Consider the following 27,647-nt stretch of genomic DNA (forward strand, 5'->3'; position numbering starts at 1 on the left):
CATGTGATGCCTGCACAGCCTCATGGTGCCTGTAGTTCACTGCTGATGAAAGCATCAGCCATTAATAACATAGTATGTGTATGGAGTAGCATAAGACAAAACAAAACCAAGCATCCTTGTATCTCAAATCAGGTAAGTGTCACCCAGTAAAAAAATATTATCTCCAAATCTAGCCCATTGGCTTATGCAACTAATTAACTTCACATACCAAAATTTGAATTTAAATTAACAATTGTGAGATACCATCAGGGGACACAAAGCACCCTATGAAGAAGTTTATGATGAAAAAAGGATGAGTATTAAAGAAGGGAATCGGTGAAGTAAAGAGGGCTTTTAGATGAGGGGATATCTCCAATTACAATCCACGTACACTTGTCAGCAGTAATGAAATGTTTGCTGAGAGGTTGCTATTTGTGGCTGCTAGATTGGATGATGCTGCTCCACTGCCCCCACTTACAATTATATTCCACGCATAAATTTCCCTACAATCTCTTCTATTGTGTGAACTGTCAGCCAGATTACCTACAACTGTCCCAAGAAGGCTCAGAATAATGAAACACTGTTGTGTATAATAGGTAGGACATTCTCCCCTTGCAGTGGAAATGTATCGCAAGAGTCACATAACAAGAATTAAACTTCTGCTCCTTTTATTGTTTTTAAATAATTACATAATGCAATAATCACAGTAAAGACAAACCGGAGATCCCCGCATGTCGTAATTGTGCAAGCTTACAATTAAATGTAAAAGTTGTTTTTTCTTCTCTGCTCAGCTTTTCAATTCAATCGCACAGGGAGCAGAGCATGAAGCTTTGAAGAACAGACCAACTCTTTTGTCTGTACACTTGACACTACCACCCAGTGGTTTGCATACGATCAAAGCAAAAATGAAGTTGCCATCACAGCCATGTGCATAGTTGTGTAGATAATCTGGTGTTTTGATCAGTGTTGCTACTGGGGTCATCTGTAGCTGCTGCGACCAGTTCTCTGAGGAAACGCTGAAACATTATCCAGGTCCAAATAATTTCATCCGATTTGTGCAGTATGTATTTCCAATTAAAGTGACGTCACATAAACCTAATTAGTATAGATGCAACCTGCAACTTGATTTTCCAGTGCATGGTTTTCTCATCCAATTGATTACAGAGACGCTGCGAGGAAGCATACTGCACATATAAATCTGTGTATGTGCTACTGAAGGCAGATATAAAAAATGTATTTGTGATTTGCCTACATATGTGGAAGCTTAAAATATTAACAGTCGGGTGCTTAACTCGGCTACTCAAACTTTATTCCAATCAAAATATCTTTGTTAAATAACTGTAAAGGCCAGCATAATGACATCTCAGAATGCACTGCTCCCTGTCAATTTCTTTTCAGGCAAACATCTGTTTTGTGCTAAATTAATTGTGTTTTGATATGCAAGTATCACAGACACAAAGAGAAGCTTTGCATCCTTTTGCAGGTTCAATTACTGGCCTGGCAGATGCTAACTCTATTCTACTGTTTATCATGATTGAGAATGTACAGACCATTCAATGACTTCATGCAAGAGGAGGCAGAGGGTCAACCAATCAGACGATCATCTCACACGCGAGATAAAAACCACGCTCATATAATACACTGACCACTTTTAGCATAAACTGAAGAAAACAAAATCAGTAACAAGTCAATGGTGTTGATTATTTGTGTTCTATCCTACTGTGTATTGTGCCGTCAGGTGAACTAATGAGAAAAGTAATGGATCATTGGAAACTATAATACACAAATATGTGCACAAAAATGAAGCAGAGGATTTCAAGAGAAAGAGGAGTTTTAGTCATTTCTGGATAATTAAAAGACATGCTTGTACTACACTTGGAAATATACAATGACACTGGGATATCACAGAACGCCAAATTGGGGAGAGAAAAAAAGAAAGCAATAGAAGTGCACGAGTCCCTTTCTTGAACTTATGAGGTAGAGAGCCAATACCAAATAGTTTACTAGTCTGCCCATGTAATTTCTCGGGTACAATATTAAAAACTAAAATGTCTTTGTTCGCTAACAATGGCTTGTGTTAATTAAGGGCGATGTAACCAGAATAAGAATCTCAGCAGATCAATATCCAACAGTTTTCTCCTTTTCCCTCACTGTTTTACTATTTCTTACCAGTGGGAAACTGATCCAGTACTCTGTTGACAACCAATACGGGACAGTCCTAATCAGGCTCATTGGCTCCAACACTGAGGTAGGATCTCAAATACCAAAAGGGGACATTTGTTCAGATTCAGGTGCATTAAAGGGACTAAGCCATGACAATCAGTGACGTGGAGATGCCCATATTTCTGCAGCGAGGGCTGGACAAAGGTTTCTCAGTGAGACAGGGTTGGCCCATTGGAGTGTGTTTGTGTGTGTCAAAAATAACTACCTGTACAGAGTAACCCACATCAAAAGGCACAATTTTCAGTATTTCCATAAATGCCACTGCTAATCTGAATGAGTTGACCCTGTATCATAATCCCAGCCTACTCATCACTAAGGTGCCTTCCTAACTCAAGCTTTTCTGACAAATGTATTAAAGTTACACCATTTGCCTCAGACATCTTAAATGGGCATGATATGCATTTTCATTTTTTTTTCATTTTTTTTTTTTTCATTAGATAAACAAAAGCATTAAATAGAATTAGAGAAATAAATACATTTTATTTCATATAAATATGTGGGCCCTTATGTCCAAATTGTCACTGCCACACTTGTTTTCTGGGAATAAGATGAAGTAAACAATTCATTGAAAAAGCTGCCCTACTTGTTTGATACACTTACCTTGTGAGTAGTATGATTATTGTGAATTGATATCAGTTTTTATGAGTCGTTTAATCCCATCAGTAACTACCACGCACTGTAAATCCCGGAGTTACAATGCCTTTAATTAACATTAAATTGTAATTTAATTGGAAGCCCTTCCCTCTCACTCAGTGGGGAATAAAAAGATCAGTGATCACATCAAGGAAGTCTGGTCCCTTTATATAGGATTATCTTTTAGATTGGTTTAATGTCATATTGGTAATTGTATATTTATAAAATTTCTAATACAGACCCCAGATTGAAGAGACAAAAAACGAATATCCAAATCAGGTTCAGAGTTAACAACTTGCCAATTTTTTTCACCAAGGCTGTTTTTTCAGCACAGCTAAAACCTGGATTTGTCCACATACATACAGTAATATATATTTTGTACTCTTTCAACGTCTCTGGCTATGTACAAGCTATACAAATAAAGAGCAGGCTGAGGGCCAGGTTTTATAAGGTGTGCAGAGGGAGCAGTTGGTTGGGAAGTCTCCAAGTCTCCCGGCTCCTTCCCCCGCAGCCTGCCCATACAGGTGGCTGTTCTGCTTCACTTGCGATCGTCGATGGTCTTAATGAATTCCAGCGCCGCGGTGAACTGCATCCACCAATAGCACTCCTCCCCACTCAGCCGGCTGGCATAGAAATTATTGATGTACTGAACGGTGGACAGCAGGCAGGGCGGGTTTGCCTGGAGGGGAGGAGATGTAGGGATGGGCCCACATTAGCCGCCGAAAGAACCTCACGCAACGCCGTACGGATTACAATCATAAATATGTAAATATGTAAAATATATCCACACAGGTTAGCGGATAGCAATCTTTTTCATGCATGAAGTTACAATGCAGTCATTTGGGAAATCATGTTGTGATGAGTATTCTTAGTCTTCATTTCCAAAAATCAGTCAATAAGCGATCAATGAAGGTCAAAGAAAGAGTTTAGAGACAGAGCTTAGTGCCGACTGTGCTGCTAACCAACTTACCCTTATGAGAACAAAGACGAGTACAGGGACAAAGTCATCTGCTCCAGGGACGGAGTCCTCATTGGCTAGACTGAGGAGGTTCATGATGGTGGAACACATGCGCAGTACACACTGGACCTTGTCACGTGGTGTCTTATATGCATTGATGGTCTTTATCTCAGACTGTGCAGAGGGCCAGGGAGCCTCCTTCAGATAAACCTGGTACCAAAAAAGTTAAATAAATCAGTTAAAAGAGTAATATCAGTTAACATGACTAATATGTTTTTTTTTTTTTGCTTCTCCACAAATTAATAGAAGTGATCAACAACAAAATACCTCTGGGATTTGAAGAGCTTTATGATTGGCCGTCACAACTTTTGTGAGCCGCTGGATATGTTCATAAAAAAGCCTGTGTGAAACAAAACAACTAAGTTCATGACAACAGAGAGCAAATTTATCTTCCTCACTGGTTTCCTACTGATTATTTTATGAAGATTTAAAAACCTAAATCTGATCATAAAACAACATTTTATTTTGGAGTATTGCCTAGTGTGACTGTGTAGTACTGGTGTCATTGCAGCTATACTCACTGGTCTCTGAGAATATCTCCATCCTGGTTGGGGTAGAAGGCCAGTTTGAAGATGCGGTTCATAACGCTGCGCTCAATAGCCATCTGGGCATCCTGCAGCTGGTCCTCGCTAGCGTACTGCCAAATGGCATCACGGGCCATGGCACCATACAAGTAGCGCAGAAAATCCTCCACGGCTGCCGTCTTGTCATCTGATGCTGTGCACCCCTGGAACGCTGGAGGGGAGCAGAGAAACAACAGATGTAACACCAGCGCAGGACGTAGCTGCAGCCCCTTCTGTAAATCGTCTGAAGTGAGCTTGGAAGTAATGTTGTGGACAGGCATATCAAATACATGCAAATAAATGTATGTGATGATTGGAATGAATCTCTACTAACAGGTCTGGCCAAATATAGTGTAATTTTATATTAGATGTAATTACATTGTCAAATGTATAAGGTAGACAACAATCCTTTCATCATAAATCCCACTTCAGGGTTTTATTTAAATGTCCTGTAAGGGTCACCACTGCCGTTTTGTTGTTGTGTTTGAGAAGTGGAATTAGGGGAAAAAAAGAAAAGGCAGAAAATATGACGGCAGAGAGGTCCAGATTTTCTCTACTCTCTGACAGCTGAAGTTTATAACAAGTTTATATGCTCTTGTTAAGTTACACTGAATGTGAAAATGTGGAGATACCTTTTATGAAGTCAAGCATCTTGGACTCCATGTGTTCAAGAAGAAGCCGGACACACACGGTGGTAAAGTAGCGGTTAGCCACCTCCTTGTCTCTCAGCACCCTCTGGAGGAGCCTCTCCAGGTGGGCCTGAGAGGTCTGCAGGCCCTGACGACACCTCGTTAGATAGGCTATGTATGGGGCCCGCTTTCTAAAGAAAACACACAGAAATGTATATTGTATTAGTGCCGCTGTATTGCTGGCTCTCTATAGTTGCCTAAAACATCAAATTATGATTGAACAAAGGACAGATAAAAGGAAACACCCATGGGGTACCATGAGTGACTCTTCAGTCCTCCATAGTTACCTGTAGTCCTCCGCAATGGCAGCCAGCAGCTTCCTGCAGGTACGTGCGTCGAAGCGGGTGACACAGCGCGTCGTCTCCTGGATCTGGGCCATCTGGTTCTTATCCTGAAGGTTGATGGCCTCTGCTAGCTGGATCTTTAGGAAGCAGACGATCTCATTGTCTGAGAGAGGGGACGATAGGGAGACAGCATTAGACAACACTGCTCGCCACTCGCAAAGGAACAACTGGCTGCTGTAATCTGATCAACCTGCTGCCTCAACATGACAATGTGACTGATGGCCACAAAGATGGAGTCCTACTGTTGAGCATTTCACAGGATGTCACTTGATTGTGCCTGCTCCTGATGTGAAAGTGGTGCCCTGCAGAACTGCTTTGTGCTTATTTCTTTTTATGCAGCATCAGCATACTTGTATCTTTCTGATAACATGTTTTAGCAATAATAATGTAGGTGGTTACACAAGTATTTTATTAAGTAGGATGGTTTTATGTGATATATAACTGGCACCATACGGTGTTTCTCTTTTAACCTCCCCCACTCTTTCAACCATGCCCCAATTCTTGGAAGGCGAGTCAGAAGGTCAAGGTGGTACAGATAGGGTATCTTGCTTCAGGACACTTTCAGCATATTGGATGCTTGCCAACATTAAAGGCTCGTGCCCTGCTCCCTGTGGAGGGGTTTGTCAAAGGCACCGAAATTCTCGTTGATAGTACCAACTTTAGCGTATGCTATGATCAATTATTAGTCACCATAGCAGCACTAATACAAGATAGGTCAAGCATAGATGCAGGAGGAAGAGCTACCGTCACAGTCCATGTGGTCAGGCAGCCCGTTTCGTGTGGTTGTATGAGACATGATGGGCAGAGCCACCGAGTCTGCAGAACACAATGCCAACCTCAACTTCTTCTTTGCATCACTGGAAGACACAAACAAAAAAACTCTAACCAACAGCATTGGTGAAGAATATCTGTAAAGTAAATCAGAAATGGTTGAGCGATGGATTATGAATTGGGTTTCGTGGTGTCCTGACCTGAAAGAGAACTTCGAGTCATGCTGCTGTGCTGTCTGGCTGGCTGAGTCTGGGAGGTCATCAGTGGAAATGTTCTGCAGAGTGTCTTCTCTAGGAGAGCCGTGCACACTGTCCTCAACACAAAGATCTGTAAACATGAACAAAAATAGGAAAAAATAGGAAAATCATTTAATGTATCTTCTGCAAGTCTACATTCTGTAATATTCATACATATATAGTAAAAAAAACAACAACAAAAAACAACACAATTTTCTTTCCTGACCTCCTGTACCATCATAAGAAGCTCCCCCTGTGGCTCCATCACTCGGGCTGGTCCGCTTGATGTTCCTGTACTTGTCCAGAATGTCTTCAGCTGCCTGAGCTTGAGAGCTCTGTCTGGGCAATGGGTCATCTGATAAACCCACCAACACAAGAGATGCATTACAATAAAACCACCATCATAGATATCTGTATTTTGTCTCTAATTAGGAATGTAATTTTACCTAACCAGGACCGACCTTGTGGTACACGCTCTGGGGCAACATCGTCTTTCTCATGCTTGTCTCTTTTCCGAAATGCAGCTATCGGAGCTGTAGAGGAGAGACATGTGATTAGTGAGTTGACACTACATTCATTATTGCCGGATGACAAGCTGGTCATGAGTTGCCTGCTGACAGCCACATTGGTCAATCTTTGGTATATTTCCATGGTTTGTATTGAGAGAAACCAATCTCAATGTTGGATGTATGGTATCATACATTACCAGAAAAGGTTTTAGTGTAGAACTTAACAAACGTCAAAGCAAAATAATATTGAAATGGTAAATTGAACCATTGTTTCATAGCAGAATATCACAAAGGTTCAAAGCAAGTCATCATAAAAAAGTCCTGTCAATATACTATTGATGTAAATAGGTCCATTGATGCTTATCCTATTAACTACTTAAAAAGGTACAAAAAGGACAAACAAGTGCCCCCGATTCTCTCACACACACACAAAATGGTAATACTAGCAAAAAAAAGGAAAAGGGGTGATAAAACGAATGCATGAATGAGGAGTGTGGGAGTGTGAACTCAGGTTACAACCATGTCACATCACAGCTCTAAGGCGACATCTACAAAGCAGCATGGGTACGCAGCCGCTGGCTCCAGCAGTAAAGCTAGCTCAATGATGACAGCGTGGAAGCGTTACCTGGGACATCACTCTCAGCCGTCCAATACAGCACTGTGAGGAACACAACAGACAGGGTTGGCCTTTCACACACGAGCTGCCGCTCTGCTGGACAACTGCCTGTGCATCACCATGCAGAGCAACAGGACAACACAATGGACTCTACAGAGGTTTGGCTAGAGATTGGCGGTTTAGGCTTCATGGCGCTATACTTTTCTACGTGAACACATTCCTCCATTTTATGAATATCAATTTAATGTTTGCTTAAGAAACATCATTATCTCAAAGAGTAATAAACAGCCAGTCTGTGTGGGCACAGCTCATTATTTCACAGACAGATGTATGAGAGACAGTTATAAAGTAGAACTGCAACAAGAGATGTGTCATCTATCAGTGCTGATGACAGAAAGGTCCATCTAATGACCATTAGCCGCTGGCTGACAGCACTGCTGGGAGGGCTACAGCCATACAATCTACACAGCTAAAGCTCCTCAGATGACTGATTAGCTTTGAAACATCTATATAAATCTACAGCCAGTGAGACGTGAGAGAAAAAGGACTGGACAAGTCTCTGAGGTAACTTCAAACAACAATAAACATGATTTTCCAACTGGAGCATCAGCAATGGAGTGGACAATATGGATCATCATTCTCTTTCTCACATTATAAATTGTTTTTCGCTCTGCTCTTTAAAGTGTGATATTTCCTGTCTGTTGTGATTAAGAGAACGTTTTTTCCCGCAACAAACAAAACAAAGGAGCGCTGCAATCAAACAGATTGCTTTCAAATCTATAAAAGTTGATTTTAAAGTGAAGAAAAGACGGGATGCCTAAAATGACCAAGTGTTTTGTTTCCTTACCTTTGGGAATGGCTGAAACAAAACGCTTCTTCCACCATGGCCTGTTGCGGTCAGACTTCTCGTCGTCACTGTCTTTTCTGTCCTCAGCCTTTGGATAGAAATGACCACACTGAGACACTAACAGGTATATTACGACACACAACAATCCCTATGTAGGAAATCTTGTGTTTATATAGCAAAAGCCAAGAGTGCCTCTGTAACTAGTTACCTCTCCTTTCAGAGAGTCCTTGCTGGGGGAGGAGGACGGCCCTAAGGCGAAGGCCCCGGCAGGGTCGCGCTCTTCAACCGCAACCCGCCGGTTAAGGCCGGGGTCACTTGTGGGCCGGCGACCTGGGCACACAATGTCAGAGCTGCGGCTACGAACCAGCCTGTCCGGGAAGGAGTGGCGCTGCTTGGTGTGCTCCAGCTCAGCCTGGGCCAGGCAGTGGGGCATGAAGAGAGAGTGGCGTGTCTCCTGCCCCAGGGCACTGGCTTCGGGGATGGGAGGATCAGGGGGAGGGTGAAGGGGCCTAGCGTAGTGCACTTTGGGCCTCACTATTGTTCCAGTGGAGCCTGAGGTAGTAAAACAAAAAGAAAAAAGGTTGAGGAAAATTTGAGAAGAAAAATTTAAAATGGACAATAATAAGTGCATATTGTATATTTGCATTCTCCTTAATCTTTAAGTTACTTACTTAACAGCAGACAGAAAAAGTCCACAAAGTCTTCCCGAAGAAGATTTTTGTGTTTAACAGTTTTTATGAAATTATAATGAAATTATACAAGGAGGTTCACTGAGTGGATTGTTGTTCTGTACCACAGAATATCACTTGTTTCAGAATAGTGGCTAAACATTTTAAAACCAGTAGAAAAAAAACACCTCAAAAAGGTGGGGGAGGGTGCTAAAGAGAGATGTTCGTGGGAGACTAGCCCTGGGTATAGGTAGGCCACCTGTTCCAAGGGTAGACTCTCTTCTGAAAAGCTTCCAATGGCAGCCTTGTGCCATGAGCACAGTGGGACAAGGGGACAGTGCCAAAGAGCCTGGGGTGATGAGGTCTCTCAACCTGTCATGCCTTCACCTTGCCATGACCATTACTCTCTCACACAGTTTACACCTGCACTACAAACACAATGCACAGTAACAGAGACTGTGGGGAATAATTTGGGGTGCTAAATGGGCCAAACTAAATGACATTTAACTTGCACTTATAGTATGACCAGCAATTTTTCGTGTGTGTAAGTGTGTGTGTGTGAGAGAGTGTGTGTTTGTTTTTGTGTGTGCATGCGTGTGTGATGGGCTCAGGCATTCTTTTGGTTAATTCCAAAGAGCTCAAGCTGTTCTGTGAGCCTACAAGGGATTGAATGATACTTTTCTAGCTCCGATGGGCTATAGAGCATTCTGGGAGTGCAAATTACCTTCATTGGAGAGGGGATCGAACATGGCCAGTAAGGAATCGGCCTGTGACTGTGGAGATGTCAGATGGTGTGCTCCTACACAAGAGGACACAAGACAATTAAGAGCATTTACAAAATTAACCACTGATACACAAATGCACATTACTGTAATTAAAAAAAAATGTTTAGAACATTTAGTTAAAAAGATAATAGCCTGGTGATTCCCCAGTCAGACTAACAAAACATATCTAATTTTAACTTTTATGACAATTACAGTGGCTGAGTACTAAAACAGTGATTTAGCTTGGTGGCAGCTGTGCAAGTGACAGGGATTGATAGCTCTGGCTGATGATGTTTAGACCAGATAGACACTGAACTGGCTTAGCTAGCCTAGCGGGGATGTGGCACTCTCCTACCGTGGCCTGACTCCTCCCCATCTGGACTGGTCACAGAGTCCTTCCCTCCAAAGTCTGAGCTGCACTCTGACCGCAGGTCCTCGATCTTGTTGGGGATGTCTTCAGAGGTTGCACTGATGCCTGCGTCAGGAAAACATAGCAAAACAAAAACAGTAGAGTTGCCATTTTGGACAAAAGAAACTTAATACAGTAAAATACTTGTACTTGTCAAAAAACAAAAACTGCATGTTCAATGCTTCTCAAACAAAAGAGGATATTTTTCTCTTTACTATACAGTATGCTTCGTCTCATATGGGAACCCACTGGGAACTCCAAATTGGTAGCGTAAGCTCCCATGGGTGAGGGGGAAGACACAGATAAGAGTGATCATCAGATGCAGACTATCCATTGGCCAGATCCCGCGGGACGTTTTCCTGTGAGCTGAGCCACGAACATCACCGCTGGCTTCTTAATCTAGGATACTACTTCATGTGTGTCAACATAGCATGTCCACGTGAGCCCAAGGAAAAGACAACCAGCAATAGCTATCCAGAAAAAAAACACTGTCCCATTACACTGGTTAACAACCCTCCAAACAGGATTGTGCAACATAGGTTAAAAGAGAGTGAGAAAGTTTATTTAATAAGTAATCAGTTTAGGAATTTTTTGAAAAGCAAACAGGACAAAAAACAAAAGCAAAAAAAATAACTGCTAAGGGTGGGAGTGGAGATTAAATTTATACCTGAGACAACACTGAGGCCTGGTGTGCTAGGTCTCGAGCTGACCTCTCTGACCTCTGTGTCATCGGAGGTACTGCCAACCCCTGAGCAGCTCTCCAGCTCCTGCAGACGCTCCTCCTGTTTGAGATCCGGGGCTTCTGGAAATGGACCCAAAAGGAAAGAAAAATTTTTATATATATATATATATATATATACATATACATATATATATATATATATATATATACATATACATATATATATATATATATATATATATACATATACATATATATATATATATATATATATATATACATATACATATACATATATATATATATATACATATACATATACATATATATATATATATATACATATACATATACATATATATATATATATATATATATATACATATATATATATACATATACATATACATATATATATACATATACATATATATATACATATATATATATATATATACATATATATATACATATATATATATATATATATACATATACATATATATATACATATACATATATATATACATATATATATACATATATATATATATATATATACATATACATATATATATACATATATATATACATATATATATATATATATATATATATATATATATATATATAAAATAAATACAATTAAATATATATTTTTAATATATATTTCTAATTTGAAATATGGATTAATTTGAAAGAAACTACTGGCAGTTTGCAACAGATGATGGTCATTCATTCTTTCCAAACCCCCCTCCGTTACGATCATTGGGAAACCAAGTGTGCACATATGCATGAAATCAAACAAAGCATACATTATTATTTCTTATAACAGCCAAACCAAACCATAAAGCTGGTACGGCCAATTCTTTGGCTACCCAATGGAGCTGTTGGGTCGAACCCAGAGGCTCCATACTAACAGCAGTACTCATTTGCATGCTCGTTAGTAATAATGTGTTGGGGAAGTGCTCTTCAGAGTGTAGTTTTCTGCTGCCTAGCCATGAAACAAGTGTTCTACTCCAAGCAAGCCTCCTATCGTGCTATTACCGAGCAGAACAGGGGTAGCAAACGGAACAAAAAGCAATCAAGACACTCATGCATGTCATTTCTGCACATATTGGAATGCTGTACTACCTCAATTAACATAAGGCACCAGGCTTTTCAAAGAAACACTTAACACTGTTAATAAAAGCAATCTACTGATTTTCACAAAACACAGGTTTTTAAAAGGGGGAGTTAAGCAGATTATTTCTCATTATTAAAAAGGTTAGGGCTTCATGTTCTAAATCTATGATTTAGAACATTATGAATTTGGATTGGCACTGACTGACGTAAACTGACTGTCATAACAATATATGAACACCAGCCACAGAGAAATTCAATGGTAAGTCTCGCCAGATGAAAAACTGACGCTGTGTAAACTGACTGAGGACAGCTGCCGTCCTTGTGCTTTCATCCCCACTGCTCCACCACAGGTGCACACACACCTGGTGGTCCCTCTAAGGAAACCCTGAGCTGCCTTTTACTGGCACACGCAGATCTGCCCTGAAAGACAGGCTAGTGCACACAAATATGATGACAGATGCACCCACACATTTTTGGTATGGAATACCAGAAAACCACACCTGGTGTCCCAACCCCCACAATATCAAACAAACATAAATATGCATGCATAAACACACATGCATGCAAACACAGATCTGAGACCTTAATCTAGATTAAGTGTAAGAATCTAGACTATAACCAAAGCAAACTGTCGGAGCGAACCTGGCTCCCTACCCGAGTCACTGGGAAGGACTTCCACGCTCCAAGCCTCGCTTGTGGTCTCCGAGATGGTGGAGCCATAGGGGTCCAGCAGCACTGAACCCGAGCCAGGAAGACACAGCAGGCTGCCGAGCATGTTCTCTGCAGCTGCCCCTGAGAGCACAGAGAGAAATAGACGAAAAGTTAATCTCTGTCCACAGCATGAACCGTCTTTTTCTTTTTGCTGGAAAAGTAAAAAGTCACCTCTATAGTTGCAAAGTCATCTTGAAGGCACCTTTTTGTACTTTACCACACCTCTGTTGGTTGTGTTGGCACTGGTGTTGATTCATATTTTGTAATTAGTTCTGATAAATTATTCAGATATTGAATGGGAGCAACGTGAACTTGAGAATACCACTACAAAAAATAGGCCTTCAGCACTGAGTAAACATTTTTGAGTTGTTCACACTTCTTGTTCCATTCCATAACATATTGTATATAGTACTAAGGCTGACGATTAATTATTATTTTTCAATTTTGGTTAACGATTTTAACTTTTTCAATTTACAAATCTATTTTGACCATGCAATTACAATTTTAAAGTAAAAACTTCTTTTAACTTCCGAGCCCCCAAAAAGAAATCTCCAAAACATATCCAATTTACAAGGATATAAAAACAGAAAAAAGTAGAAGATCTTCACATGGATCCACTTATCAATTGAACAACTATTTAAGCTATTTTAACTATTTAAGTTATTTGTTTTAGCACTGTATGGAACCGAATGTATTGATTTCACATGTAAAATCTTAAAATTAAAACCTGTTCCATCACCTTTGCGGTTTGCCTACAGCGCTGACTTTTAAACAGCACTGTGAAATGGCCCAAGACGAGCAGAAAATCCTCTCTAAATGGTGTGTGGATGGGGCTTCAAAGCATACAGAGACACAGAGAGAGTTGGAGGTCACATGCATTTTATGCTGGGACCCACAGGCACATATACCACTGTGCCAAAGGTCAGAGGTTAATGGTAATATCTCACCCTGCCCCGGCCTCCAGGGCCATGACTTTGAGCTGTTGATTAAGCATAGCATTACTCACAACCAAATTACCGCTTAGCCCACCCTCCCACAATGTCCTCAGCACGGTGTCCCTCCATCTCCATTTGGGAAGCCGTGGCTTAACAAGGCGGAAGAATGCGGAGGAGCGAGCAGGTGTGAGTGGGAGTCAGTGGCCCAGGCTCAAGACCAAAAGTCGACCTGTGGTAGCCGTGCCCCCTGGTATGTCACGCTTCCACTTCATGGCGCACACACGCACACACCATGAGCACACATACATGCCAGCACCCGGGCAACAGTGTGTTCTGCTGTTGGCGGGGGGCAGGGTTCTCATTGGCGGTGGGAGAGCACTATCCCGCTGTCCGTGTTTACAGTCTTCAAGGTAGGGGCGCAGAGTACTTGTCTTTCAGGTGGATGATTAAATGAGTGGCACAACAAGAAGTGAAACAATTAGAATTTCTGCCTCATTATCATGGTAATCTTATCAGTGGGATAATGAGGTATTAATGGATATTTAATGTGCATCTCATAACCCAATCCCTTGGAGAAAACACATAAGGAAATCGCTGTAAATTCACTTAATGATGGAAAAGTCCCCCAACACCATATTCCGAAGAATGAAAAATGGTGGATGCAAATGAGAAGGAACCAAGGTCAATAAGACTGCAGGGACTGAGTGAATGTCAGCGAGACAGAAGGAGAGAGAGATGGGCAGGGGGAAGGCTGTGAAGAACAAGACTGAGGCAGAGGAGACAGGAGGGTCTGAATAACTATCTGAAGATGTTTATCTTTTACAGTAGATCAGCATATTAAGATTACGCATGTACTTATTAGCTACCACCACTGTGATTATGCAAGCGAACTTCAGGCTTTACTTCCAGAGACACTTAGATAATGAACTAAGGGGCAAAACAAGTTATAGTTTATCTAGATGCGTCCACGTCATTAGTCTATTTTATCAATTTGAAGACGCATCTGCAGTAGAATGAAAACAGACAAATAGTATGAAATTGGTATTTTTTGGCTTCATTCTCAATTAGTATCATGATCAAATAAATATATCATTCAGCATTTATTTTCTTCAATTTAAAAAAGGTACAAAAGACTAAGCTATATTGTATTACTCACATACTAAGCATCATTTAAAGTTATGATTTGGCAGTGAGACACGACATTGCAATGCATTTGGAAAACAAAGAGACATTTATACATCTCCTCAAACACAAAAAAACATACCAGTGTATCAAACCATGCAGATGAGAACCACTAAAAACACAGGCCTATGTTATTTGTTTCACATTAAGTAACAATTGTACTAATTATGTGTCTTCAATACTGATTGGCAATTTGAATAATTCATCAATCAAAGAAAACTATCATGAGCGAATGTAAAATCAGTGCCATAAGGCATGCGGTGCATTTCTTCATAGAGGTGAATTGCTGACCTGCCTTGTGATGCTATTTCACCCACATACCACAAGATGATGACATTTCCCTAAATGTACTTAATCAACAGTCAGGGAAGATCCCCACATGTGGTAAATTAATCTCATAAAATGGCAATGATCACATGCGTGATCAAGCTGCAGAGATCAATCAATTTGCTTAGTGATGCAGGAAGTAAAAGTAGGTTAAATAAGCCATGCCCAACCTGCTATTTCCTGCAGTCGATCTTCATCCATGTTGGGGTCAAAGTCACTGCCGAGCACATCGGTGCTCCAGGTTTCGCTGACCGTCTCAGAGATGTCACGATCATCGGTCAGACCCATCATGTCTCTGATCTCAAACTTGCGCAGTTTGTCATCCAGGTTGTCCTGAGTTGTGGCTGAAGGGAACATGCAGTATGTTAGACAGGGCTTGCTCATGGAAAACTTTCATCTGGAATTTTTCTTATATTTTGTCGGTTGACAAAATTGCTGGATCTGAAAAATATATATTTATACTTCTTTTAGCAGCATACAGACATATATACACAGACCCTGTTCATGCTCCAACAGCTGAAGAGCCTCCACCCCGTTGCTCCCTGACGGTCCAGCTCCCAGCTCAGAAACAGACTCTCCCTCCAGGTCCAGAGAGGACACGGAGTTAGAACGATTGGATGGTCCTGTGGATTTTTTTAAAATCACGATTAAAAACGTATGCAAAGTATTAGTTGATAATTGTTTGTTTAGCTTTATGATTCTTCAGACTGACCCTCTGAGATGCCTTCCAAGTTGTCACTGCAAAGGGAGAAGCGAAGGGTTTTGTCTGGTTTACCATGCTGCTTTGTATCATCAGCATGGCCATCCCCCTGGGCCACATCAGCCATCTGCAGGTTCAACACCTAGAAAATTAAAATAATTCCTTTAATATATATATATATATATATATATATATATATATATATATATATATATATATATATATATATATATAAATCCATCTTGTGTTTGATGCCAACTTGCATAGAGTCATTCTTCTTAGTGCCATTCTTTCATCCATAGACAGCAGAAGAACGTTAAAGTTGGATAAGAGAGTGAGGTATCTATGTGATACAAGGTTTCTTAACAACCGCATAACATTGCAAGCACACACAAAGCACTGCAGAATGCATGACATCGACTCTGAGAAGTCTTGTTCCCCTTCAGTGACGAGAAAAAAATATGGTATTGAATTTATTACATCATCGTCTCTCGGGCAAATTAGTACATTAATTCAAGTCACATTACCTCATTCTCTGACATCATCCCAGGGACAGACTGAGGACCATTTCCTAGGGAAATCACTAGCACCTCCTCTGGCATCAACTCCTGTAGGGACTCCTGGGAGCTGGCCTCTGCCTCCCCCTCCTGGGCTATGTTGGTACGACTGCGGCTACGGGCAGCTGCTGGTTGGTAAATTGGAGGGTATAAGTAGGGAAATCACTGCAATATTTCCACAAACAATCAAACATTATTCGTGAAAATGAACAGCTCTAGCCTAAAGCTTGAAACTAGAGGAACAAGACTTTCATCTGATATGTCACACCAATGCTGAATTCTTAAGAAATGAGAATTACTTGCAAATGATCTGCAGGTCATAATGACTATCAGTTTCACAAAGAAAATGTCAAAATAACCTTAGATACATTTGCAAGTATTTCCTTATGTAGCTATACATTGGGTGTGACATTAAAGACAAATATATGTATTCCTACTGTACAGAGTTCATTAGTTAAGCTGATACAAAAATGCATAGGCAGGTTTGCTCATGATGTTTAAAAAAACTAAAGACACTATATCTGACATAATTTGTTGTTGTAATGCTTGAATATTGAAATTTGTAAAGACTGTACATGCAAATATTATAATGTTCAATATGGAGGTATGTTCTGTGCTGAAACATGGTATTCTATGCAGGTTGAAATACGAACTGATGTGCTTTCACAATGTGAAATGCCTGAAATGCTTGAGCAGCGCATGACATTCATACCACTCTAAAGAAATATTTCAGCCCTATGTTTCTGTAGCTTTCGTACTCGTACGGCATTGATTATGTACCTCCATCCTCCAGATGGAGAATTTATTTTTAAAGAACTGTTAAGAGAACAATAAGTACAGGACCGGGTACAGGATACAGATATTTGAGGACCATAAAAAGTATGCTGGTGAGATCGCACGGTCTTCAATAACAACATTTTCTCAGTCGAGAATCTTAAGAGCACTGAAAAGGAAACACTGTACGTCCTCTGATTAATTTACAAACACAAAGAGCCAATATTATCCTTGATATTATCACTAGAACTTATTTTTATCCTCACTTTATCTGAGATGAGTGGATGTCATATGTTCTTTTAGGAACACAACCACACCACCACAATTATTAAAGGAAGATATTGCGCTAGTGTTGCTTTTATTTTCACTTTGGCGAAAACCAGAAAGACGAAAGGTGTGAGTTAGATTTTTCCCCCACTCTACCTGGTAATGAAAAGCCATAGTCTGCTGTATGAGGAAGCAAAAAAGAGAAAAACTTAGCAAAAGAAATCAGTTGAAAAACATTGTAGCTCTAATAATGAGCAAAAGCACTGTGTGAGGCAAAGCAAGCGTGGTGAGAGCACACGGACAACAGCAGTGCTATGCAACGGTGGTGTGGCGGGAAGGCTACTGTGCCGTTAAGAGCATTAACTAAATGAGTTTGATCTCACACACAACTTGGTGCAAGAACAGTTACACAGGCTAAGTCCTCTCCAGCTCTAACACGACTAACGGGCTACCCACCAAAAGGGGTTACTAATGGAATGTGAGCAGACAGAGAGGTGGTTGTTGCGTCCCAGGATGTTATAGCAGCTAAGTGTTGTCCTGGACATTCAGTGGCAGCACAGGAGAAAAGGGAGAGGACAAAGTCGCGGGTTGGAGAAAGTAGACAGTATACATCTGAGAATTTGTAAAGTATTTCAAGAATCAACTTAAGATTGTGAGTATAAACGTCATATTTCAGAGGAGCAAGCACTAGTGATTCATTTCTAATTAAGGGGGTGTTGCTACAGCATCATTTGTCTTGAGAAGGCTAATGAAGGTAGTCCATGCATCTTTTCCATCCATTCCAATTAAAATGAGTTCATTTATATTTGGTAATTTAATTGGTTGTCATTTCTGTAATTGAGCCTCAATCCAGGCCATGCTAATTATCTTTATAACAAGCTGAGAAGAAGCTCATTAGGTTCCTATAAAACACAGGCCTTTCACTAGTCGTCCCCACTCAACTCTACGGTACTTGTTTATTATGCTTCTCATTAGGCAAAATTGCGCTTTCATCTTCTACAAGTTTCAAGTTGTGATATTCCTTTAGAAGCAAAATAACATTTAGATCCTCATATCATGAAATTACAAGAGGTTGCATTACTTTGAGCCCATCAATACATCTATTCAAAAAAAGTGGCAGTGACACAGGTGGAGGTAGGTACCTATGGGGAGTCGGTTCTTCTTGTTGGCAGGAGTGGTAGCTGGGGAGAGCTGGGGGGTGTTGGAGGGAGTGAGTTCCAGACTGTTGCTCTTCACAGTTCGAGACTGGGGCACGTTGGCAACTAGGGTTTCCAGAGCCATGTGCTCCTCCTCCCGAAGGTGGTCCCCTGCCATCACATTACGCACAAAGTCCACCTATCCAGGAAGTGAGAAACTTTATTCTTGAAACTATGATGATAAATCAGTCTTTAGAAGTCCACAGTTAACCTGAACTGTCTGGTACAAAACATAGGAATACACATAGAGTTATGAGAGTTCAATGATTCAAGTTCAAAGGTTATTTTGAACAGAAGGAAAGAATTAACACGAAAGCCACACACAGCTTTCCTAGACAAATAAACAATGTTTTTGTGCTGATATAAACAACAAAATGAATGAATAAATATGTTGAAAATTGAAGTCACACTGAGTCATGGGATTAATGCATGAGTTTTCCCTCTCGCCAAATCTCTGCTTTGTTTGCTCCCGACTCATCTCCGATTCACCTATCTTTAACTGTATATAGGATGGCAGCATCAGTCACATATTTAGTCAAGCTATTGACATTCAAGTGAAAGTGACTCACTTGTGTAGCTCCTTTTTTAAAACAGTATCTCCAGAGTTGGGATTGAACTGCTAGTAATGTATTTGTAAACAGTGCTAAATTATGTACTGACAATAGGTTATGGGAAATAATGATGACACATATGCCAAATGCAGTGTAATGCAATGAGTTATGAAGAAACCATGAACTAAACTGACATGAAGACATGCACACAAGCAAGATATTTGCGCAACAATTATGACAAACTCTGTCTGAATGAATGCTTGTATTAAATCAACATCAATAGTCTCACAAAAAAGACAAACATACATCTCCAGAAGGATGTTTACTGCTCATATTCATATAATGTTAATTATTTTGTCCACCGCCTATAAATTAACTCTGCATTGGAACATTTTTAAGATTTTTTTGTTGTTTCAGAAAATTATGCAGGAAGTGTGTACAGAAAGTTGAATAGTCTGTAGGAAGTATATTAAAACTTTAGAAGGCCTAGATCTACAGTTCAACCCTGCAACAGGGCTGCAGTCTGAAACGAAAACTTTCAAAATGGTAGCTAAGGATACATTTGGATATTAATTGCAAAAGAGCCTACCAACACGAGCAGCTGATTGTGTGAGATATAGACCGCAGTCCTACTGAGGCCTTCAAGAAGGTTCATTGAAGACATGGGTGGGGTCTCGACTGCTCTTCCTCCAATTACCACATCCAGAAAGGCAGCTACACAACTCTGCAGACAGAGACAAAGATGTATAAATCAGTACAAGGAGAATATGTTGCGCTGGGGCTGGAAATAACTAGCGATTACTATGGTACACAAACCTTATCAAATTTAGCCAAACTGCTTTTCCGCCTTGGGTCCGCATCATCATCAGTCATGGCCAACTGCTGCAAAAGCTGCCCCACCTGTGTAACAAAATAATATGCAATCTCCATCTTTACCGTCGAATGGCTCCCACATGTATGATGTGTGAACAGGATACTTGCTGTGCCACTAACCTGCATTAGATTGAAGCGGGCCACTTCATTGATGGGGGCGTCTGAGATGATGCCATACTGCTCTGGGTTAACTATAGCTGGGCAGATGAAGCAGGTCAGCAGCAGGTCTGTACACATGGTGCGCACCTCACCCACTTCGAGACGCTCCACACATGACAAAGTCTTGTACATCTGCGACACAATCCAGCGCAGGCTGTGGGGAAAGCAGTAGGTGTTCTGCTTTAGGTAACCAATAAACTTGTTGACCAGAGCTACCAGCTTGGCTTCATTGGCCTCCACAGCTGCCTGCACCCTTTGTTTGTAGCCCTCAGAGCCCTTCTCGCCAAAGCGTTCCTGCTGGGCCGGAGTGAGGCGCTCAGTCACCTTGGCTGGATCGATCTCCAGGTGGTCTTCATCTTCCACCAGCAGCTGCATAATGGGTTCATGGAGGGTGGCGGTGAGGAAGAGCTTGGCTGAGTACAGGCCCTCGGAAAAGAGCTTGAAAAGGATGCTGAAGGCACAGGTTCCACGTCGCAGAAGGCGGCGAGGGTTGTCACTCTCTTTCAGTTCGAACTCAACCAGATATCTCAAAACCTGGGCAAAAAAGACAAGTTACAATAGAGGAAAACAGGTCGTACTACTTTAAGAGTTTTAAATTGTTTCACAAATGTGTTACGCTCGAGACAGGTCTGGGCCACTGACCTGTAGCAGGTAGCTCTCATCTTCCTGCATGATACAGTTGCCATAAAGTGAGGTGAAGACTGTATAGGTGACCCCCTGGGTGTGCTCCTGGCTCAGCCTCTCTCCTGCAACCAGACAGGAAGCCACCAGTCTTGGGTTCTCCCATAACCTGGCCAAGAACTCGCCATAGATTGTCTCCTGGAAGCCCAGTGTCTTATAGCCATCAACAAACTGTGTGTCTTCCAGCATTTTGGCATGTTGGCAGCATTCAGCCGGCGAGGCCTCCGCACTGTAGAAAAGAGTTTTTTCATTATTACTCAAGTCCAAAATATAAAACCTTGTGTAGCAACAACTACTATCAGTATATACTGCAATTCCCTCTCACTAAGAGACAACTAGATCTCACTCCACTTACAGCCATGGTGGGTATAAAAGGGTATATCCCAGCTTTTTTACGTGGTAGACGACACATCATCCAACCTTGTTCTAACTGACATATGTCAAACTTTAGACAATCAAGTAGAAGCATTAGTTTGTAGGCTCAAATATCAAGGTCTTACTTGCTCTGCACCTACAGGGTCCAATCTAAACTGTAGTGACAGGGCCAAGTGCACACAAGAACAACAAACTGTATTAAAATTGTCCTTACCAGCACAATAGAACTTACATTGAGAAAATACTAGGGATTGCCGCATTGTCACCGATACCTGATTCACTTATTTGAATGAGTATCCGACAAATATCCAATGTCAGTATCCATGTGCCTTTAGAAAATGTGCACCACATCGGTAACACTTTTTTGCATTTTTACTTCGTAGTAATTAAGGAGAAGTTTTGCATTTACCAGTATTTTAATGATTTACTGACAACATACTGTATATTGCTATCTTTCATTCAAAACTGCATTCTGTTGACACAAGTAAACTAAGAGACAATAATAAATGACAGGCATGACACAGATTGTCCTTGGTATACATCTGTTTGAGTAAAGATATTTTCAAAAAACGTTGTGTGTTCATCAATGAGTGTTGAAGGTGCTGTGAGACAAGTTTTAACCTTAGAGAGAGTCAGGTTAACTGTTAGCCACATGACTAAAATAAATATGCTAAGCAAGGCAGATCTTAACCTGGCTACAGCGCTGTACATTATGCACAGGCAAAACTTAAAATCTCATCTCACTTTTGAAAGCATATTTCCCAAAAGGTCCATCTATTCCTTTGAGGGAGTGGCTTATGATGGCAAGTCTGACCTGGTGAGAATGAGACGATCAAGGTTGATCCTCTGCTGCTTGGCAATCCATGCGGCCCGGTACAGTCTCTCAGCTGTCTTCAGTACATCGCTGTTGAGCCTCTGGATTAGCTGTTTCTCCGATGCCACATACAGCCGCTCCTGCTTCAGGTGGTGGGCCAGAGTGTGAATGTCTGGCTTCACCATCTTCACAAGCAGAGAGGTAAATTACCTAAAAAAAAAAAAAAGGAAAATAGGTGAATACCTAGTACTGAAACTGATCAAAAGCTCAAATTACACACAAAAAGCTTGTGATTTTAATTAAAACAAAGCAATGACTTAGTTGATGCTCAGAATGTTAATTGAAACAATTTTGATAATCAATTATCATGTATGACATATCACAGAAAAACACCTAACAAGCTCAAGCAGGATATCACAGCCTCTTCTTCAAACATGAACATCCTTTTTTATCCATCGCCAGCAAGTTCCCATTTTCTGGCATTGGACTCAAGATTGTGGGAATATCTAGCACGTGTATTTGCCTGTTACCAAACAAACACTGCAATGAACCCAAGAAAGTTAGTATCCTGCACTTGTTCCACTTGTTTAACTTCCTGAGTAATATAGTTAATTTAGGTTGTTTTGCAAACAGTATTAGTGTTCTATATTTGAGCTTTGCTGCATTAAAAAGTAATTGTATTTAGAGGAGAAGCATAACGTGGTTCCCTTTTCTGTAAAGTACACATGATGCTTGCATAACGCAAGGAAAGTGATGATTTGCATTCTATGTGCTTCACACACTGGCCCAACGACAACAACAAAAGCACGCTTTTCACAAGCTTCAGATTACGCCAAATAGCTGAATATGCAAATCCCTCTCCCTTCCCAGATATACACAGCCAAGACATACAAACCAAGCCGAGTGCATGAAATTTGAATGATTTCTTGGTGAATCATTCACACAAAAGCTTCTTTGTGGCTGGTCGCTCATATAGCAAAGACATATTTAAGTGTGGAGTTATGGTTATGGGAAGAGAATGAGACTAGATTGAAGAAAACTGCCTCAGAATGGGAATGACTGCAAGGCTGCCATTGTTCAAATGCTAACAGACAACCACAGCATTAGAGTTGATGTGTCTGACAAATCAAATTGGTTATACAGATTTAAATACATAATGATAGCCTCCGTATTAAACTCCTTGGGTAAACCAAGAATAAACAGTTATTACTTATCTCCAGTTACTATGATAGATTTGAATTTTTGGGGGGTAAAAAACAAGTCAACGTAAAACCCTATTTTAATGAATTAACACTTTTATACAAATAAACATTCAGTATGGGATTTTGTGGTTTGGGGAGAAAAAAAAAGCATATTTATTACTTCACAAAATACAACTGATCTTTATCACATTCACATGAGAAACATGATAGCCTCCTGAGTGCTGCAATAGATCAATACTAAGACAACAATCTAACAAGCAATGAATCACTTAAAGGAAAGGGCACTTGTACTATTTTCTGAGATGTTAAGACTAATCAAATAGTTGAAAAGAAATCAATAATTAACTGGATCAGGAAAATAACAGCAGTGCTTTCCTTTAAGTTCCCTTTTACAGTCTGCAATATAGTTGTAATAGGTAGTTGTAAGCAGTGTGTTTATTAATGTAGTTGCCAACAGCTACAGCTTATCCTATGTGGAACCATAGGTGGAGCCTGATGTAAAATCAGATATTGCAATTATTGGAATCTGACATCCCCCACATGCAAATTGTGAGGAATCGTGAAGAAACTGCCAAATAAATATCATGCCATGTTAGATCTGATCAATTTATTGTGGGTTGTTTTAATTTAGATTTGCTTTCAAAATACTCCCCCAGACTACATGAACTGTCCTTAAGTAAGAATAAGAATAATCTACATCAGTTAATTTCTAGTCCTACACATCAAAATAAATCCAATTATCTTAAAAACATATTTTAAGGTCATCAGGGTATGTGGTGTTTGGTGGCTACATAAGTTACATTTTAACTTTGGCTACAACAAAGTGTTATTATTTTTCATTTTGTTGTATTTTGTCTATAAAATATCAATAATTTAAAGAAAGTCCATGGTCTTCAGAGTGCTTTTTGTTCCAACTAATAGCCCAATACCCCAAATGATTCCCATTTTATAGTCAAATAAAAGTAACATTTTGGTATTTTTGCTTCAAAAATTATAAACGATTAATCAAGAGGTATAAAAGTAGTTGTCAGTACTGTATTACATGACAACGTACAGGAGGGAGCCACGCTACTTGGTGGGGGCTAGAAGTTGTTGTCTAGTAACCTAGGACCTTTCTAGATAAAGCTCTGGAGGGTAAATAAGAAAGCTAAATTTTATTAGGTTTTATTTTGTTTCCATTTCTTATACTTGGGAGGAAGTGAAAAAACAACGAGACTATTGACTGGCTATTAGTGAGGTTAACTGTTATTTGTCATGGCCTCCTGTGCCAGTCAGCTCCAATACAATAAACTGCATAAAGCCACCTGGTGAGTCAGTTATGGAGAACACTGAGGAACTCTAAAGCAGAAGAGAAACCAAACAACAGACTGTGTGAGGTAAGGCATGTTCTGCACTGTTGTGTGACAGTGGTTGTAGTTGTGGCAGAACAACCACACTGTTAAGATACTGTTAACATAGTGGCAAGAGGACCAGTCGTCATCCATCACATCAGCACTAAAACCGTAAAGAAGTCATCAGAGGCAGGGCAAAGAAAAAAAATGTATGATTGAAAATACCACGGCAAGTCCAACCGCTTGAATTATCGAATGACAAAGTTAAAAAAAAAATTATAAAAATGTGAAAGCAAATAACACTACAGTTATTATTATACTATTCCACTATTATACCACACACACACACACACACACACACACACACACACACACACACACACACAAACACCTTTTTTTAGATATTCAAACAAAAGATTTCACTTTCTAAACAAACATCCTCTTCACACTTCCCTTTCAGATGTCTTTCACTGCTCAGCAAGCAGATACTGTACACCAAGTACCTGAGATTTAAGAGTGACCTTTCCCACCATTCAGTTCAGGTTAGTGATGTAACTGACTATTGTCAATCCGAGATCCATAAGGATTCCACCTTTCATGGTGCAGCACGCATGTGAACTGTGTATCAATTACACAGCTTAACGTTAAACACCGTGTAAAATAAACTCTTAATGACGCTCGTTATTCACCAATATTCAGTAATATATGCGATCAGGACACCGACATTTATGCTTTTCTACTCGCCGATCTGTGATAATGTTATCTTGTTCACGACCAATCCGTGTTTAAATCCTATTCAACACATAAGGAGGCTTAAATTGACGGGACTGTGGGAGCACTGCTAATGGCCAAAAAGAGAAATGCACACAATACATGTCCCAATTCAGTGGCAGAGTCTTACTAAATCCTTCCTAATATCAAATACATTATAAAAGGGGGATAAAAACCTGCTTCATGTTGCTCTTCCATATTCAGGTGAGAAAACAATGTTATCCACTGTTTGCAATTTTCACCAGCTTGGATATTCATTTAATTACAGGGTGTTAAATAGAGGTTTTATGGATAAACTGTATTTACCAATAACATAGTTTTCCTGAGAATACCAGTTGTTCATCAGGTGCTGAAGTTAAATGTTATAACTTGTACTGTAGACGTGGGTATCATTGAACGTAACCCAGTTCACCACAGGGCTGCCACTTTATCTACCATCTTAAAAGGCAACTTCCGACCATTAGAAGTTTTTGATTTGGCCAGTAGATGAGAAGCACCAGAGTGCACATTAGTTTTGGGCTCGGTCAGGACACACCTTCTCAACTGGGCAAGAGATGCAAGTTCAGCATCTTTTTGAACCTTTCGAGAGACCTATAAAGGTGGGTCAAACCAGCACGAACACATACACAGCATCCACCAGCTCAACATCCTCTTAGGTTACACAACATTGCAGTCATTTCCTTCAGTGACTGCAGATTGTTATAAATTGTATATACTTTAGTATACATTGTCATCAACTGAAATGATAAGCCAACAACATATGGTGGTCATCCCCAAATAAATATGAACCTACTAAGTAATAAATAAGCCTAAGAATTAATAAAAATCCAGTTACAGAGCAACAAGTGTGTGATCCCTTCATCACACTGGAATCAACAGAGCTGATTAAGACTTATTTATACAACAAAGTGAGATACTGAGACTGACTTCTGAAGCTATTATAAGGCATGTTTTGCTGTGTAAGGTTGAGGTGGCATTTGACACTCGGTATTAATATTAGTCCTTTTAAAGTAAGCAAATACAGAGATGGGATAATTCAGGATCAGTATACTCTGACACCAGTTATTGTCTGCACACTAATATATATATATATATATATATATATATATATATATATATATATATATATATATATATATATATATATTAAAGTCAGAAGTTCAAAAAACCTTCTCGTCTTTTGTAAGCATGTCTGGCAAACATTACAAAGTTAAATGAATTACATTTGATGATACAGTACAAAGTATCATTTGACAAGTGGTCGCCAACACATGTTAAGCATTTTACCTTATTAATAAGACTATTCTTATTTTCATATTTGACAAAACAAAGACATAGAGTTCAAGAGTTATTGGTAATAAACAGTATTGAAACATTGGTCATGAAAAATGACAGCCTGCTATTATACCTGATAGCTTTACAAGACTACTAATACAAATAGTGTCAGAGTGGTTAAAATATTAGGCTCCAAGTTTAGCTCGACATTACCTTCACAGGATCAAAGGGTGGGTGTGGGCACAGTTGACACTAAAGCTATAACATGTTATAATGTCGTGGATTCGATAGTTTATAAGCCAACACATTGAGATGAGTTAGGTTAAGCTAATGTCTATAGCCGTTTGTTAGGTTACATTTGCTGAGATTACCATCACACGAGCTGAGAAACATATTAAATATACCACGCATTTAACGTCAGGTCAACTGACGTCAAATGCTATGAAGAAACTGACACCCAGGTGTTAGCTCCACTGTTACCAGCCGAGACTTGGCTTGTGTTGGCACTGATTTGAGAAGGCGCACAGACAGAAAACTGGTGAGCTATCCAACCCGAGCAGTAGCCTGCTAACGTTAACCAAGTTGAACTCGTCTTGCTAGTCAAGCAGGCTGAGCTAACGATGAGCTAGTTAGCTGCGTTAGCTTAGCTTTCGGCTGCAAGCTCCCCAGTGTCCAAATCTGATCAGCAAAACATGCTAACATAAATTTAGCAACTCACCTAATGCGAATAGAGTTCACTTGTTGTTCCCTATTTCTCCAAACACAGCCGATCGTAAGATTTCACGAGTCACAGTGATTGTGTGTTGGCGGTTAGCCGTCTCACACTGGCTGCTGCAGGAGCGAACAGTGCTGTCATTTGCTGTCATCACGAGGAGACCTGCGCACCCCGC

At 40.1% G+C, this 27,647-nt stretch overlaps 1 protein-coding gene across 9 annotated transcripts; it reads right to left on the minus strand.

Moving 5' to 3' along the window:
• Positions 1-1,792: 1,792 nt before the first annotated feature.
• Positions 1,793-27,613, minus strand: gapvd1 (GTPase activating protein and VPS9 domains 1). 9 transcript variants are annotated; one of them, XM_068604736.1, is made up of 29 exons: positions 27,476-27,613; positions 22,179-22,388; positions 20,951-21,218; positions 20,270-20,842; positions 20,093-20,176; positions 19,866-20,000; positions 18,672-18,864; positions 17,986-18,066; positions 16,459-16,616; positions 15,944-16,073; positions 15,729-15,854; positions 15,402-15,575; positions 12,731-12,868; positions 10,937-11,071; positions 10,216-10,335; positions 9,821-9,895; positions 8,637-8,980; positions 8,429-8,516; positions 7,591-7,623; positions 6,918-6,989; positions 6,683-6,811; positions 6,421-6,547; positions 6,194-6,306; positions 5,393-5,552; positions 5,049-5,236; positions 4,375-4,588; positions 4,121-4,193; positions 3,806-4,003; positions 1,793-3,514 (listed from the first exon to the last, which is right to left on the minus strand). In XM_068604736.1, exons 2-29 carry the CDS (start codon positions 22,361-22,363, stop codon positions 3,374-3,376), a joined length of 4,455 nt encoding a protein of 1,484 aa, XP_068460837.1. In that variant the 5' UTR covers positions 22,364-22,388; positions 27,476-27,613; the 3' UTR covers positions 1,793-3,373. The 9 variants fall into 9 exon arrangements, with proteins under 9 accessions (XP_068460837.1, XP_068460830.1, XP_068460831.1 ...); XM_068604729.1 differs by lacking the exon at positions 7,591-7,623 and having other exon boundaries at positions 6,903-6,989; positions 16,459-16,613; XM_068604730.1 differs by lacking the exon at positions 7,591-7,623 and having other exon boundaries at positions 6,903-6,989; positions 10,937-11,068.
• Between the last annotated feature and the right edge of the window lie 34 nt (positions 27,614-27,647).

The sequence above is a fragment of the Clinocottus analis genome, unplaced genomic scaffold (assembly GCF_023055335.1).
Source record: "Clinocottus analis isolate CAN_PGR_092001 unplaced genomic scaffold, fCliAna1.0.p SCAF_7, whole genome shotgun sequence".
NCBI lineage: Eukaryota > Metazoa > Chordata > Actinopteri > Perciformes > Cottidae > Clinocottus > Clinocottus analis.

What these genes read in the sequence shown, in the direction of transcription:
- gapvd1 (XM_068604736.1), bottom strand. Translation starts at nt 22,363, where the DNA reads ATGGTGAAGCCAGACATTCACACTCTGGCCCACCACCTGAAGCAGGAG. An exon ending in TCGACTGCAGGAAATAGCAG is followed by an intron (nt 12,869 to 15,401) that starts GTTGGGCATGGC and finishes CTGTGCTCTCAG; the next exon opens with GGGCAGCTGCAGAGAACATG. An exon ending in TGGGGAGGAGTCAGGCCACG is followed by an intron (nt 9,896 to 10,215) that starts GTAGGAGAGTGC and finishes CCTCTTGTGTAG; the next exon opens with GAGCACACCATCTGACATCT.